This window comes from Pan paniscus, chromosome 10, assembly GCF_029289425.2.
Source record: "Pan paniscus chromosome 10, NHGRI_mPanPan1-v2.0_pri, whole genome shotgun sequence".
Lineage (NCBI taxonomy): Eukaryota > Metazoa > Chordata > Mammalia > Primates > Hominidae > Pan > Pan paniscus.
Genome location: NC_073259.2, coordinates 12199170 through 12211884, shown reverse-complemented (window position 1 = coordinate 12211884; position 12715 = coordinate 12199170). Strand labels below are relative to the sequence as shown.

General features: G+C 51.8%; 1 protein-coding gene across 6 annotated transcripts; it reads left to right on the top strand.

Annotated features, from left to right (window-relative positions):
• Window positions 1-1256: 1256 nt before the first annotated feature.
• On the top strand, window positions 1257-11992 carry ACRBP (acrosin binding protein). Of its 6 annotated transcripts, none has more exons than XR_004665586.3 (11): window positions 1257-2736; window positions 3048-3266; window positions 3482-3576; window positions 4722-4839; window positions 5454-5922; window positions 6381-6513; window positions 9545-9724; window positions 9840-10007; window positions 11030-11113; window positions 11204-11392; window positions 11663-11799. XR_004665586.3 is itself a non-coding variant. In XM_034935230.3 (11 exons), exons 1-10 carry the CDS (start codon window positions 2694-2696, stop codon window positions 11336-11338), a joined length of 1644 nt encoding a protein of 547 aa, XP_034791121.2. In that variant the 5' UTR covers window positions 1257-2693; the 3' UTR covers window positions 11339-11386; window positions 11663-11801. The 6 variants fall into 6 exon arrangements, 4 of the variants coding, with proteins under 4 accessions (XP_034791121.2, XP_034791120.2, XP_034791122.2 ...); XM_034935230.3 differs by having other exon boundaries at window positions 11204-11386; window positions 11663-11801; XR_010108887.1 differs by having other exon boundaries at window positions 1258-2736; window positions 11282-11392.
• The last annotated feature ends 723 nt before the right edge of the window (window positions 11993-12715 follow it).

Here is a 12715-nt window from a genome sequence, read left to right as displayed (position 1 = left end):
ATGGTCTCCATCTCTTGACCTCATGATCTGCCTGCCTTGGCCTCCCAAAGTGCTGGGATTACAGGCGTGAGCCACTGCGCCCAAGCTGATTTCTTTTTTTCATTTTTTTAAATTTTTTTTAAAGTAGGCCAGGCCCGGTAGCTCACGCCTGTAATCCCAACACTTTGGGAGGCCAAGGGAGGTGGATCACCTGAGGTCAGGAGTTCAAGACTAGCCTGGCCAACATGGCGAAACCCGGTCTCAGCCAAAAATACAAAAATTAGCTGGGCGTGGTCATGGGTGCCTGTAATCCCAGCTACTTGAGAGGGTGAGGCAGGAGAATCGCTTGAACCTGGGAGGCAGAGGTTGCAGTGAGCTGAGATCGTACCACTGCACTCCAGCCTGGGCGATAGAGTGAGACTCTGTCTCAAAAAAATAAATAGGCTGGGTGCGGTGGCTCACACCTGTAATCCCAGCACTGTGGGAGGTTGAGCTGGGTGGATCACCTGAGGTCCGGAGTTCGAGGCCAGTCTGGCCAACATGTTAAAACCCCATCTCTACTAAAAATACAAAAATTAGCCAGATGTGGTGGCATATGCCTATAATCCTAGCTACTTGGGAGGTTGAGGCAGGAGAATCACTTGAACCCAGGAGGCAGAGATTGCACTGTGCTGAGACCAGCCATAATTTTTGTATTTTTAGTAGAGACTGGGTTTCACCCTTTTTTTTTTTGAGATGGAGTCTCACTCTGTCATGCAGGCTGGAGTGCAGTGGCGTGATTTCGGCTCACTGCAACCTCCATCTCCCGAGTTCAAGCAATTCTCCTGCCTCAGCCTCCCGAGTAGCTGGGACTACAGGCACATGCCACCACGCCTGGCTAATTTTTTGTATTTTTAGTAGAGACAGGGTTTCACCGTGTTAGCTAGGATGGTCTTGATCTCCTGACCTCGTGATCTGCCCGCCTCGGTCTCCCAAAGTGCTAGGATTACAGGCATGAGCCATCGCGCCGGCCAAGTTTCACCATTTTGGCCAGGCTGGTCTCAAACTCCTGGCCTCAAGAGATCCACCGTCCTTGGCCTCCCAAAGTGCTGGAATTCCAGGAATGAGCCACAGTGCCTGGTCTCTATTTTATTAATTAATTAATTAATTTTTTTTTTTTTGGGACAGGGTCTCACTTTGTCACCCAGGCTGGAGCACAGTGGTGAGATCTCAGCTCACTGCAGCCTTGACCTCTGAAGACTCAGGTGATCCTCCTACCTCAGCCTCCCCAAGTAGTAAGTGGGACAACAGGCGCACACCACCACACCTGACAATTTTTGTATTTTTTGTAGAGACAGGGTTTCGCCATGTTGCCCAGGCTGGTCTGGAACTCCTGGGCTCAAGGAATCCACCCGCCTTGACCTCCCAAATGCTGGGATTACAGGCGTGAGCCACCAAGTCTGGCCCAAGACAATTTCTTGTTTTATTTTTCTTTTTTACTTTTGTTTTTGGGTGGGGACAGGGTCTCACTTTGTCACCCAGGCTGGAGAGCAGTGGCCCGATTGCACCTCACTGCAGCCTTGGCCTCATGGGCTCAAGCAATCCTCCCATCTCAGCCCCCCAAGAAACTGGGACTACAGGCACGTGCCACCACGCTTGGCTAATTTTTTGTACTTTTTGTAGAGACGAGGTTTCGTCCTGTTGCCCAGGCTGGAATTTCTCATTTTAAACACAAAACAGATACAAAAACAAAAGTTCTCCTCCCATACCTCAGTGGACTGTCTTACTCGATTCTCCCTTGGAAACCACTTTCGTAGACCACTGAGCCACCGTCTTGTTTTCCCCTTGGACCCATTTTGCTCACGGAGGCGCCCTGTCTAGTTCCTACCCAGATAGGCCTTGACTTGGTTTTGCACATTCTATCTCTGCCTGCGCTTAGCTCTAGACCTCACGACCTGTTTGTTGGGCGAGTTGCTTCCCTAAGCCCCGATTTCTCATCTGTAAAACGAATGATAGTGTATCTACCTTATGGGATTCCTATGGCAATTACGTAAGGTAGTGCATGTAAAGATGCTAAGTGGCTGGCCACGGTGGCTCACACCTGTAATCCCAGCACTTTGGGAGGCCGAGGTGGGCAGATCACTTGAAGTCAGGAGTTCAAGACCAGCCTGGCCAACATGGTGAAACCCAGTCTCTACTAAAAATACAAAAATTAGGCCGGGCATGGTGGCTCACGCCTGTAATCCCAGCACTTTGGGAGGCCAAGGTGGGCGGATCACAAGGTCAAGAGATCGAGACCATCTGGCCAGCATGGTGAAATACCATCTCTACTAAAAATACAAAAATTAGCTGGGCGTGGTGGCACGCACCTATAGTCCCAGCTACTCGGGAGGCTGAGGCAGGAGAATCACTTGAACCTGGGACGCCGAGGTTGTAGTGAGCCGAGATCGCGCCACTGCACTCCAGCCTGGGCGACAGAGTAGGACTCCGTCTCAAAAAAAAAAAAAAGAAAAAGACGCTAAGTGAAGGTAGCTTTTTGCCATTCCTACCATCTCGATGGGCTCTGCCACTTTAGGGCCCTGAGAGCCCGGCTGTCGAGGCCCCGCCCCGGCCCGCTCTTTGTGACGCGTGGGCGGTGCCCGCGTGCGCCCCGCCCCGCGCCTGCGGCTCTCTCTGCGGCTTGGCCCGTTAGAGGCGGCTTGGGTCCACGGAACGCGGGCGGATCTTCTCCGGCCATGAGGAAGCCAGCCGCTGGCTTCCTTCCCTCACTCCTGAAGGGTGAGAGGTTTACACCTGCTCCAACAGACTCTCCCCGGGCTAGTCCTCTCCCTCCCGAGAGCTCTGCTTTTACGGTTTCTGGATCGCTTCCTCATGGTGGTCGCGCTGGGTCGGCTCCCTAGGTCCTGGGATACTCCCATCTCCCCCCGCCCGCGGCCGGACCTTTGCCTCTGTCTCTAGACTCCCCCCGCCCTGGTCAGCAGGGATAACCCTCACCCCGTTCCTAATTTGCCAGTCTGGGTCTGTCTGCCCTGGTCTCGGAGCGGGTTTTGGGGTTCGGTCCTTCCATCATCCGTTCGCCCGCCCCGCAGTGCTGCTCCTGCCTCTGGCACCTGCCGCAGCCCAGGATTCGACTCAGGCCTCCACTCCAGGCAGCCCTCTCTCTCCCACCGAATACGAACGCTTCTTCGCACTGCTGACTCCAACCTGGAAGGCAGAGACTACCTGCCGTCTCCGTGCAACCCACGGCTGCCGGAATCCCACACTCGTCCAGCTGGACCAATATGAAAACCACGGCTTAGTGCCCGATGGTGAGGGCCAGACTGGGGGGAAACCGAGGCATCCAGAGTGTTCACCCAAACCTCAGGGCAAAAACCCCTGTGCTCATGTGAGGCGGGGAAGGGCATGGCTGGCACCACACCATGAGCTCGTACTCTCCACCCTCCCCATGGCGTGGAGTCCATTGCCCACAGCCCCACCCCAAGCTCCCCACGGGTTCATCTTCTCCACCCCTGCCCTTTCTCAGGTGCTGTCTGCTCCAACCTCCCTTATGCCTCCTGGTTTGAGTCTTTCTGCCAGTTTACTCACTACCGTTGCTCCAACCACGTCTACTATGCCAAGGTGAGGCCCAGGACAAAGGTTGGATTTGGTGCCCCAGGGCCAAGGGAGAGGCGGCAGCAGTGGGGAGTTGAGGAAGGGTTCCAGGAGAGTCATCCTTAGCTCCTCCTTCCCTGCCATTTTGCCAGTCATTTACCCAGATTATATATGAATACAGTCTCACCTTGGATATTCAGATTGAACAATTCTGTTACTGCAAGAAAAGTAGAGAAGAGACTGGGCATGGTGGCTCATGCCTGTAATCTCAGCACTTTGGGAGCCCGAGATGGGCAGATCACCTGAAGTCAGGAGTTCGAGACCAGCCTGGCCAACATGGTGAAACCCCGTTTCTACTAAAAATACAAAAAAAAAAAAAAAAAATAGCCGGGCTTAGTGATGGGCGCCTGTAATCCCAGCTACTCGGGAGGCTGAGGCAGGAGAATTGCTTGAACCCGGGAGGCAAAGGTTGCAGTAAGCCGAGATCATGCCACTGCACCCTATCCTGAGTGGCAGAGCAAGACTGTGTCTCAAAAAAAAACAACAGGGACGAGTGCGGTGGCTCACGCCTGTAATCCCAGCACTTTGGGAGGCCGAGGCAGGCAGATCATGAGGTCAGGAGATCGAGACCATCCTGGCTAACACGGTGAAACTCTGTCTCTACTAAAAATACAAAAAATTAGCTGGGCGTGGTGGCAGGCGCCTGTAGTCCCAGCTACTCGAGAGACTGAGGCAGGAGAATGGTGTGAACCTGGGAGGTGGGGCTTGCAGTGAGCCGAGATCGCGCCACTGCACTCCAGCCTGGGTGACAGAGTGAGACTCCGTCTCAAAAAAACAAAAAACAAAAAAAACAAACCCAAAAAACCAAACAAAAAGAAGTAGGGAAGAGGGATGGGAAGAGGCAAAGAGATAAGCCCTTCCGTTTCTTCGAACAGGTCAGTGATTTTGAGTCAAATGCAAAAGTGACGGCAGGGATGTGGCCCAGACAAACAGAGATTCATCTTCTGAAGGGACCCTTTCTCAGGTCTAGAGGGTTCCAGCAGGGACCATGTCCCTTTATCCCTGCCTAGAAACTGAGAGATAAGACATGCTGGAAAAGGGGTTGAAGAACCAGCTGGAGCAGAAGTCTGCCCTTTAGGAAAGGCTTTCCCATTTTCCTTCTCTTCCTGCAGAGAGTCCTGTGTTCCCAGCCAGTCTCTATTCTCTCACCTAACACTCTCAAGGAGATAGAAGCTTCAGCTGAAGTCTCACCCACCACGATGACCTCCCCCATCTCACCCCACTTCACAGGTGAGACCCTCTCAGCAGCCGGGAGACCACCAGCTACTCCCACAATTCCCAGAGCCCACAACGTAAGGCATCCATGGCAGGGAAATGGGAAGCATGTTGGGCGGGAAGGGGGCGCCAGCAGACAGCTGTTTACACAAAGGAGTGTCAGCTTTTTATGAATACAAGTTAGGGCTCTCCTGGACCAGAATCTCTTCTGCCATTACTTACAATTTTGCCCTGAATCCGTTTTTCCCAATTCCAGAGACATTGTTGCGTTATAAAGGACCTCTAGGCCCTTTATAAGCTAATGTGTTCACTTTAGAAAGGATTGACTGCTAGCTACTCAGCATACTTGGTGTTTCCTAAGGGAGAGGGACAAACAGTGGTATTTGAGGTGGAAGTTAGGGAAGGAGGAGTGCTTGCCAGGGAGGTGGGAAGGTGATGCATACCACCAGCCTTACAGTTGCCGTGGTAATGTTCTTTTAGTTTAATACTTATGTTCTTTTCTGTGTTTTTCTGTGTGTATAAGTGTGACTTGGTCTGCTTTGTTTATGTGTGTGTCCCTCTGTGAACAAAGACACTCAGGGGCTAGAAGCCTGACTGTCTCTCTCCCTTCTCTCTAAACCCTGCTGTAGTGACGGAACGCCAGACCTTCCAGCCCTGGCCTGAGAGGCTCAGCAACAACGTGGAAGAGCTCCTACAATCCTCCTTGTCCCTGGGAGGCCAGGAGCAAGCGCCAGAGCACAAGCAGGAGCAAGGAGTGGAGCACAGGCAGGAGCCGACACAAGAACGCAAGCAGGAAGAGGGGCAGAAACAGGAAGAGCAAGAAGAGGAACAGGAAGAGGAGGGAAAGCAGGAAGAAGGACAGGGGACTAAGGAGGGACTGGAGGCTGTGTCTCAGCTGCAGACAGACTCAGAGCCCAAGTTTCACTCTGAATCTTTATCTTCTAACCCTTCCTCCTTTGCTCCCCGGGTACGAGAAGTAGAGTCTACTCCTATGATGATGGAGAACATCCAGGAGCTCATTCGATCAGCCCAGGAAATAGATGAAAGGAATGAAATATATGATGAGAAGTCCTACTGGAGAAAGCCAAGCCCTGGCAGGTATGGGAAGCTTTGACTCTGTCGCCCACCCTGCCCTCCCTTCTGCCTTTCTTGGGAGTGAGAAGCCCGTTTTCCTAGCTGCAGCCTCCAGATCCACTCAGACCTGTCTGGACTTCAGGCACAGCTCGCAGCTGCCTCACCAATTCTGTGCCCATTGTTGGCTTAAGCGCTGCTCAAATGCTTATTCTCTATGTCAGCCCTGTACCTGGAGCTACCAGACTCGGGTTCTGGTCTTGTCTCTGCCCTGTTTAGCATTGCAATCCTGAGAAAGTAATTTCTCCTTTCGGGTCCTCAGTTCCTCATTCGAAAAACGAGGCGATTTGTCCTCGAAGGCCCCATGCTAAGCATGCTGAATGTGTGTGACCAAAGCAGACACTAAGGGAAGGGGAAGAGACTGGATGTAGTTTCCTGCCCGGGCCACCCGGCCCAGCCCCACCCTCAGTGCTGTCTTCTTGCAGCCTCCTGCAGCTGCCCCACACAGAGGCCTTGCTGGTGCTGTGCTATTCGATCGTGGAGAATACCTGCGTCATAACCCCCACAGCCAAGGCCTGGAAGTACATGGAGGAGGAGATCCTTGGTTTCGGGAAGTCGGTATGCCAGCCATACTGCCTAATGGATACATGCCACTGGGCATCCTCTTGGCCAGGCACTGTGCTAGGCTATGGGAGTGGAGGATGGGCAGGAGAAGCATGAGACATAGCTGGAGAGATTCTCTCCAAGTGGGACTCTTTTTCTTAGGAAGGGCATTACCAGTCCACTTTAAAGGAGGAAGGCTCAAGACCCAGTCTGGAATGCAATCCAGTCCAGAATTCATTCTTCACCTCTTCACCTCCCTGAGTTGCCAGGCTTCCAGATTTCACTCCTTTTTTTTTTTTTTTTTTTTTTGAGACAGGGTCTTACTCTATTACTCAGGCTGGAGGGGAGTGGTGCGATCATGGCTTACTGCAGCCTTGACCACCTGGGCTCAAGTGATCCTCCTCTCATCTCAGCCTCCCGAGTAGCTGGGACTATAGGCATGTGTCACCATGCCTGGATAATTTTTTTTTTATTTTTTGTAGAGATGGGGTCTCCCTTTGTTGCCCATGTTTGTCTAGAACTCCTGGGCTCAACCAATCCTCCTGCCTCGGCCTCCCAAAATGCTGGGATTACAGGCATGAGCCACCATGCCCAGCCTTGAGTCAACTCTTGATTCTTGATCCACCTCACCATCTTCCTAGCTTTGCCTTAGATGCAGCTCTTCTTCTTTCCAGAGAGTTCATAGAACCCATTCCAGGGAATCTGTAAAGAGATTCCAGTCTCAATGTGTCCTCAACAACCAGCAAGTCTACTCCCAGGAAAATATACCTTAGATTTTCACAAATAATACAATTTAGCAAACATTTTTCGAGAGCTCAGATACCATCCATTCATCTGTTTGTTCAACAAATACTGATTGGGAGGACAAGAATAACGTAAAAATGAATGAGGTAGAGCATACTTGTCCTATATAAATCCAGACTTTCTATAAAGCTCAAGTAACTAGGATAATGTGAAATTGGGATGGTGACAGACAAATAGACTACCCAGAGCCCAGAAACAGATTTTCTGTGACTGATTTGTGGGAAAAGAGGAACTCCCATTTATGGTACTGGAATGATGGGTTAACCATGAGGAAAAAATGAAATTGAATTTCTATCTTACACCCAAAGATTTGGGTGTCCCCTGCAGATAGATGATCACCTAGGAGTAGATACACAAAAAACATTTCAAGATGATTTAAAGACTTAAGGGTTTCACACCATATACAAAAATTAACTCACAATGGATCAAAGACCTAAATGTAAGACCTAAAAGTGCCTATAAAACTCTTAGAATAAAACGTAGATGTATCTTGTCATGAAAAAAAATACTGATTGGGGACAAACTCTACTAGATATTTAAGATGTTAGCAGTATGTGCAATAGAGCCAGTCCTCTGTCCTCTTGGAATCTAGGGCAGGAGAGAGACAAGGAAATATGCAGGATGGTGTGATGGGATCAGTGCTGTAGCAGGGATAGGCACAAAGTACAGAGAGCAGATGGGGTGGGTTGGGGACAACTCTCCATGTTTGGGAGGATCAGAGGGTGCTTCCAAGAAGAACTGATGTTTAAACTGAGACCTGAAGATAAAAGAAGTGAATCCAGGCAAAAGAAGGGGCTTGGTAGAAGATTCCTGATAGAGAATAGTATGTGCAAAGGCTATGATGCAAAGAAGAGTAGAAATTTCTTTTGTATTTTTTTGTAGAGACAGGGTCTCGCCATGTTGCCCAGGCTGATCTCAAACTCCTGGGCTCATGGAATCCATCTCAGCCACTTCCACTCAGCTGGAATTACAGGCATGAGCCACCGTGCCTGGCCCAAAGAAGAGGTAGAAATTTCATGAGTGAAATTAGTATGCTAACAATGAGCATACTGTTTCTGCTCTTAAGGGGCCAAGAACCCATGAGGGAGTTAATATGGATACAGTAATATTACAAAGGGAGTGTGGTCGGTGAGGTTCTTAAACAAAATGTAAGAAGTTCAGGGTTTTATGGAGGGAGCTCACTGGATTTGATGGCTTAGATAAGAGGACAGTAAGGAGGGGGAGTCCCTTTTACCTGGAGCAGAGCAGCAGGAGACAGAGTCAAAGAGATCAACAGGGTCATGACGCAAAAACTCTTGAATGGCAACATGAGCATTTGCACTGAATTTGATAGGAAAGGGGAATCCAATAAAGATTTCTGGCCAGGGACATGATGCCTCCGTTATGTGGGAGGAGCAGGCAAGGTGCCGTAGGAGATTGCATGCACGGTGACAGGCTGTGCCCATGGGGGAGGAAGGAGGACCGTGGGATTGACTAAAGATGCTGCTTAGCACGATCTCCTGCTAGTGCTAAGGAAGCTGAGGGCAGAATCCAGCTGGGAGATTGGTAACTCCACTCTGAAGAATAGCTTCCAAGAACTTGGAGGTTTCCAACCCAGGTACTTGGATAGAGCATAGGTTTTAGAGTTGGAAGGACCTGGACCCATGTCCCAGCTTCCCCATCTGTTAGATAAGTGGCTTTGAGCAACTTACTCAACCTCACTGAGAGTCAGTTTCCTTGTCAGTAAATGAGAGTAATATTAGTATCTCTGCTGTTATAGGGTTGTCGTGAAAACTAAATGAAATGAGAGCATGTGTAGCCATAGTGCTGGCACTGGGTCACCTCTTTGTAAATATTAGCATTATCATTATCAGAGGTGGCAGGGGAGGGTTATGAGTTCTTTTCAGATAGGCTAAGTTGGGGTATCTGTAAGATCACCCAATCACAGACATCTGTCAGGCACTTGGCAATGAGGATTTGGAGCCCAGGAGAGAGATCAGAGCTGGTGATAAAGATTTGGGTGTCACTCGCAGATAGATGATTACCTAGGAGTAGATAAATCATCCAGGAAGAGGGTGAAGAAATAGCTGAGGCAAGGTCCTTGAGGAACCCTTGGGGAGGAGGACAAGTAGAAAACCCAGAGAAGCTTTTGGAAGAGGCTAAATGCAAAGACATTCTGCAGGGCCCACCCTGGAGGGCTGAGGCATGGGAGAAGGCAGGCCGCTGACTCCCAGCTTCAGCCTCACCCATTCCCCTGCCCCAGGTCTGTGACAGCCTTGGGCGGCGACACATGTCTACCTGTGCCCTCTGTGACTTCTGCTCCTTGAAGCTGGAGCAGTGCCACTCAGAGGCCAGCCTGCAGCGGCAACAATGCGACACCTCCCACAAGACTCCCTTTGTCAGCCCCTTGCTTGCCTCCCAGAGCCTGTCCATCGGCAACCAGGTATCTAGCCCGGCAGCCTGCAGTGGGAAAGGCAGAACTGGGTGGCAGGGGTGGGGTGGTGGTGGCCAGCAGGTGGGGAGGGGCACGCACCTCTCCCCTATCTCCTGTGCCACAGGTAGGGTCCCCAGAATCAGGCCGCTTTTACGGGCTGGATTTGTACGGTGGGCTCCGCATGGACTTCTGGTGTGCCCGGCTTGCCACGAAAGGCTGTGAAGATGTTCGAGTCTCTGGGTGGCTCCGGACTGAGTTCCTTAGCTTCCAGGATGGGGATTTCCCTACCAAGGTTAGAACCTTTCCCCAAAGCTCAGCCCCATCCCTACCCTCACCCCATTCCTTCCAGTTACTTGCTGTGAGTAGCCCTAGTTTGTGGAAGGGGGCTTGGGCCCCTGGCTTCTGAGAACCCGTCCTCACTGAACCTCCTGCCTCTCTCCAACAGACCATTGCACCCCACCCCACCCTCCACCAATAGAGCAGGCAAAGGAGTGGGGACCCAGAGGGCTGAGAAAACAGGAGCTAGAGGTTCTGGTCCCAACTCTGCCAGTTACTTGCTGGGTGGCTGTGATCAAGTCACTTCCTACTCAATCAAAGAGTCATCTCTACAATAAATGACTAAGTGACACGTGCGCCACTGCCCAACCTTGTGATCCAGGACTTCCCGGCCTTAGCCTGACGGGCTTCCCAGCTCTTCCAGTGCCTTCCCTGCTCAATTAAATCAACTTGGCTCCCCGTTCCCCTGAGTTACCTCCCCTGTGGAATGACCTGTTGTTTTAGATCCAGGCCTCTCCTCCTGTAGTTAGCAGGGAAAACCAAGGCAAGGAAAAGTAAGGGCAGCTGAAGCAAGGGCTGGTAGCTGAGCTGGGGGGCCCATGTCCAGCTCTTGTCCCTGGGCCCCTTGATCTGGAATGGGGAGGCGAGGTCCAAAGAAGGCAGTGACTCACTTCCCCCTTCCCTTATCTACCATTACCAGAAAAATCCTTGACATCAGACCACTAATCAGGTCCCTGTCCCATGTTCTGGACCCTTATCTGCCCCGTCCTGCCCCATTCCCGCTTCCTCAGCCACTTTCCCAGTAAGCTGACTGGCAGCCTCATACTCTCCCAGGCTCCTGGCTTCTTCCCAGCAACCTGTGACACAGCGGCAGGGGAAAGGCAGAGGGAAAGCGGAGTGAGGGGCCGCCTGTGTGTGGAAGACCTGGGTCTTGGGCCACACCCTGCCCCTGGCTCTGCCCTAGCAGATATTCCCTGGAGTGCTGCTGCCTGGTGAGGCTTCTGATACCCTCTTCCCTCTCTCTGGCTCTTGGCTTAGATTTGTGACACAGACTATATCCAGTACCCAAACTACTGTTCCTTCAAAAGCCAGCAGTGTCTGATGAGAAACCGCAATCGGAAGGTGAGCACCCCTGCCCTGCCCCTCCTTCTCCCAGCACCCCCTCAATCAGTCACCATAACTGGTCTATTCTGAGGCCCCCTCTGCGAGCAGCTAGGATGTGGAAAGCGGTTCCTGCTTGCATCTCTGGGGCAGAGGCCTCCACCAGCAGGCTCTCCTCCATTCCTCCAGTCCTGGCGGAAGCAAGGCCCTCCTAGGCAGCTGGTGGATAACAGAGGAGGGCCCTAAGAGCACCACAGGAAGAACCCTTGGCTGGGCCAGGACTTGGACGTTGAGGTCTCGGTCTGTCTCCTCTTCTTACTCACCAAGTAGCCTGGGATGAGGCACTTCCCCCTCTGAGCCTCAGCTGCCTGTTTCTGCATGAAAGGGGTTGGGCTGCTTGATGTCTCCTCTGGCTTTAAAAACCCACATTTGAGTTTCCTCCTTCCCTCTACTGCCCTGTGCCCATGCCTGCCCACCTCTCGTTCTTTTGGGCTTCTGACACCTCCCCTCCTCCCCACTCCTGGCACCTGGCTCTGTGATACAGACCGTCTGCACTGAATCTCTGTGTAGGTGTCCCGCATGAGATGTCTGCAGAATGAGACTTACAGTGCGCTGAGCCCTGGCAAAAGTGAGGACGTTGTGCTTCGATGGAGCCAGGAGTTCAGCACCTTGACTCTAGGCCAGTTCGGATGAGCTGGCGTCTATTCTGTCCACACCCCAGCCCAACCTGCCCACATTCTCTATTGTTTTGAGACCCCATTGCTTTCAGGCTGCCCCTTCTGGGTCTGTTACTCAGCCCCTACTCACATTTCCTTGGGTTGGAGCAACAGTCCCAGAGAGGGCCACGGTGGGAGCTGCGCCCTCCTTAAAAGATGACTTTACATAAAGTGTTGATCTTCAGCCTGTGTGGCCTGTTCTGGTTATGATCCCCATCCTCAGCACTGCTACCCTGCCCCGTGGCAGTCAGTCCCCAACCCCTGGTTTTATGGATCCACCTGCCGGTGAGCGAATCTCATGGGAATGGTGCTCAGGGAAGCAGCCATCTGCCAGGAGAAGCAGAAGACCTGAGAACCCAGGGAGGTGAACTGAGGAAGGCCAAGAAGGCTGGGGCCCTAGGATGACGTGGGCATGTGGGCACCTGTTTTCATTTCTGAAGCCCTAAGCCCCGTGATGTCAGATGCGAGTGTAGTATTGTTCCTCTGTAGGATAAAGGCCAAAGCCTGATGAGATCTTTTCCAAAGGAACCAATCCTGGGGTATAGGGAGTGTGCACCTTGCACTTAATCAGGAAGGGAAAAACCAGGAACTACAGCCTAGATCAGGAAACCTTGGGGTTGTTTTTGTTGTTGTTGTTTTGTGTTTGAGACAGGGTCTCGCTCTGTCACCCAGGCTGGAGTGCAGTGGCATGATCACCACCCACTGCAGTCTTGACCTCCTGGGCTCCAGCCACACTCCTACCTCAACCTCTCAGGTCCCTGTGACCACAGGAATGTGCCACTATGCCTGGCTAATTTTTAAATTTTTTTGTAGAGATGGGGTCTCTCCATGTTGCCCAGGTTGGTCTCGAACTCCTGGGCTCAAGCAATTTTCCCACCTTGGCCTCCCAAAGTGCTGGGATTACAGG

Bases quoted from the DNA above. Each gene is read 5' to 3' on its own strand.
- ACRBP (XM_034935229.3), top strand. From the start codon at position 2,694: ATGAGGAAGCCAGCCGCTGGCTTCCTTCCCTCACTCCTGAAGG. The intron at 5,923-6,380 runs GTATGGGAAGCT...GTCTTCTTGCAG, and splicing joins AGAAAGCCAAGCCCTGGCAG to CCTCCTGCAGCTGCCCCACA. The intron at 6,514-9,544 runs GTATGCCAGCCA...CCCCTGCCCCAG, and splicing joins TCCTTGGTTTCGGGAAGTCG to GTCTGTGACAGCCTTGGGCG.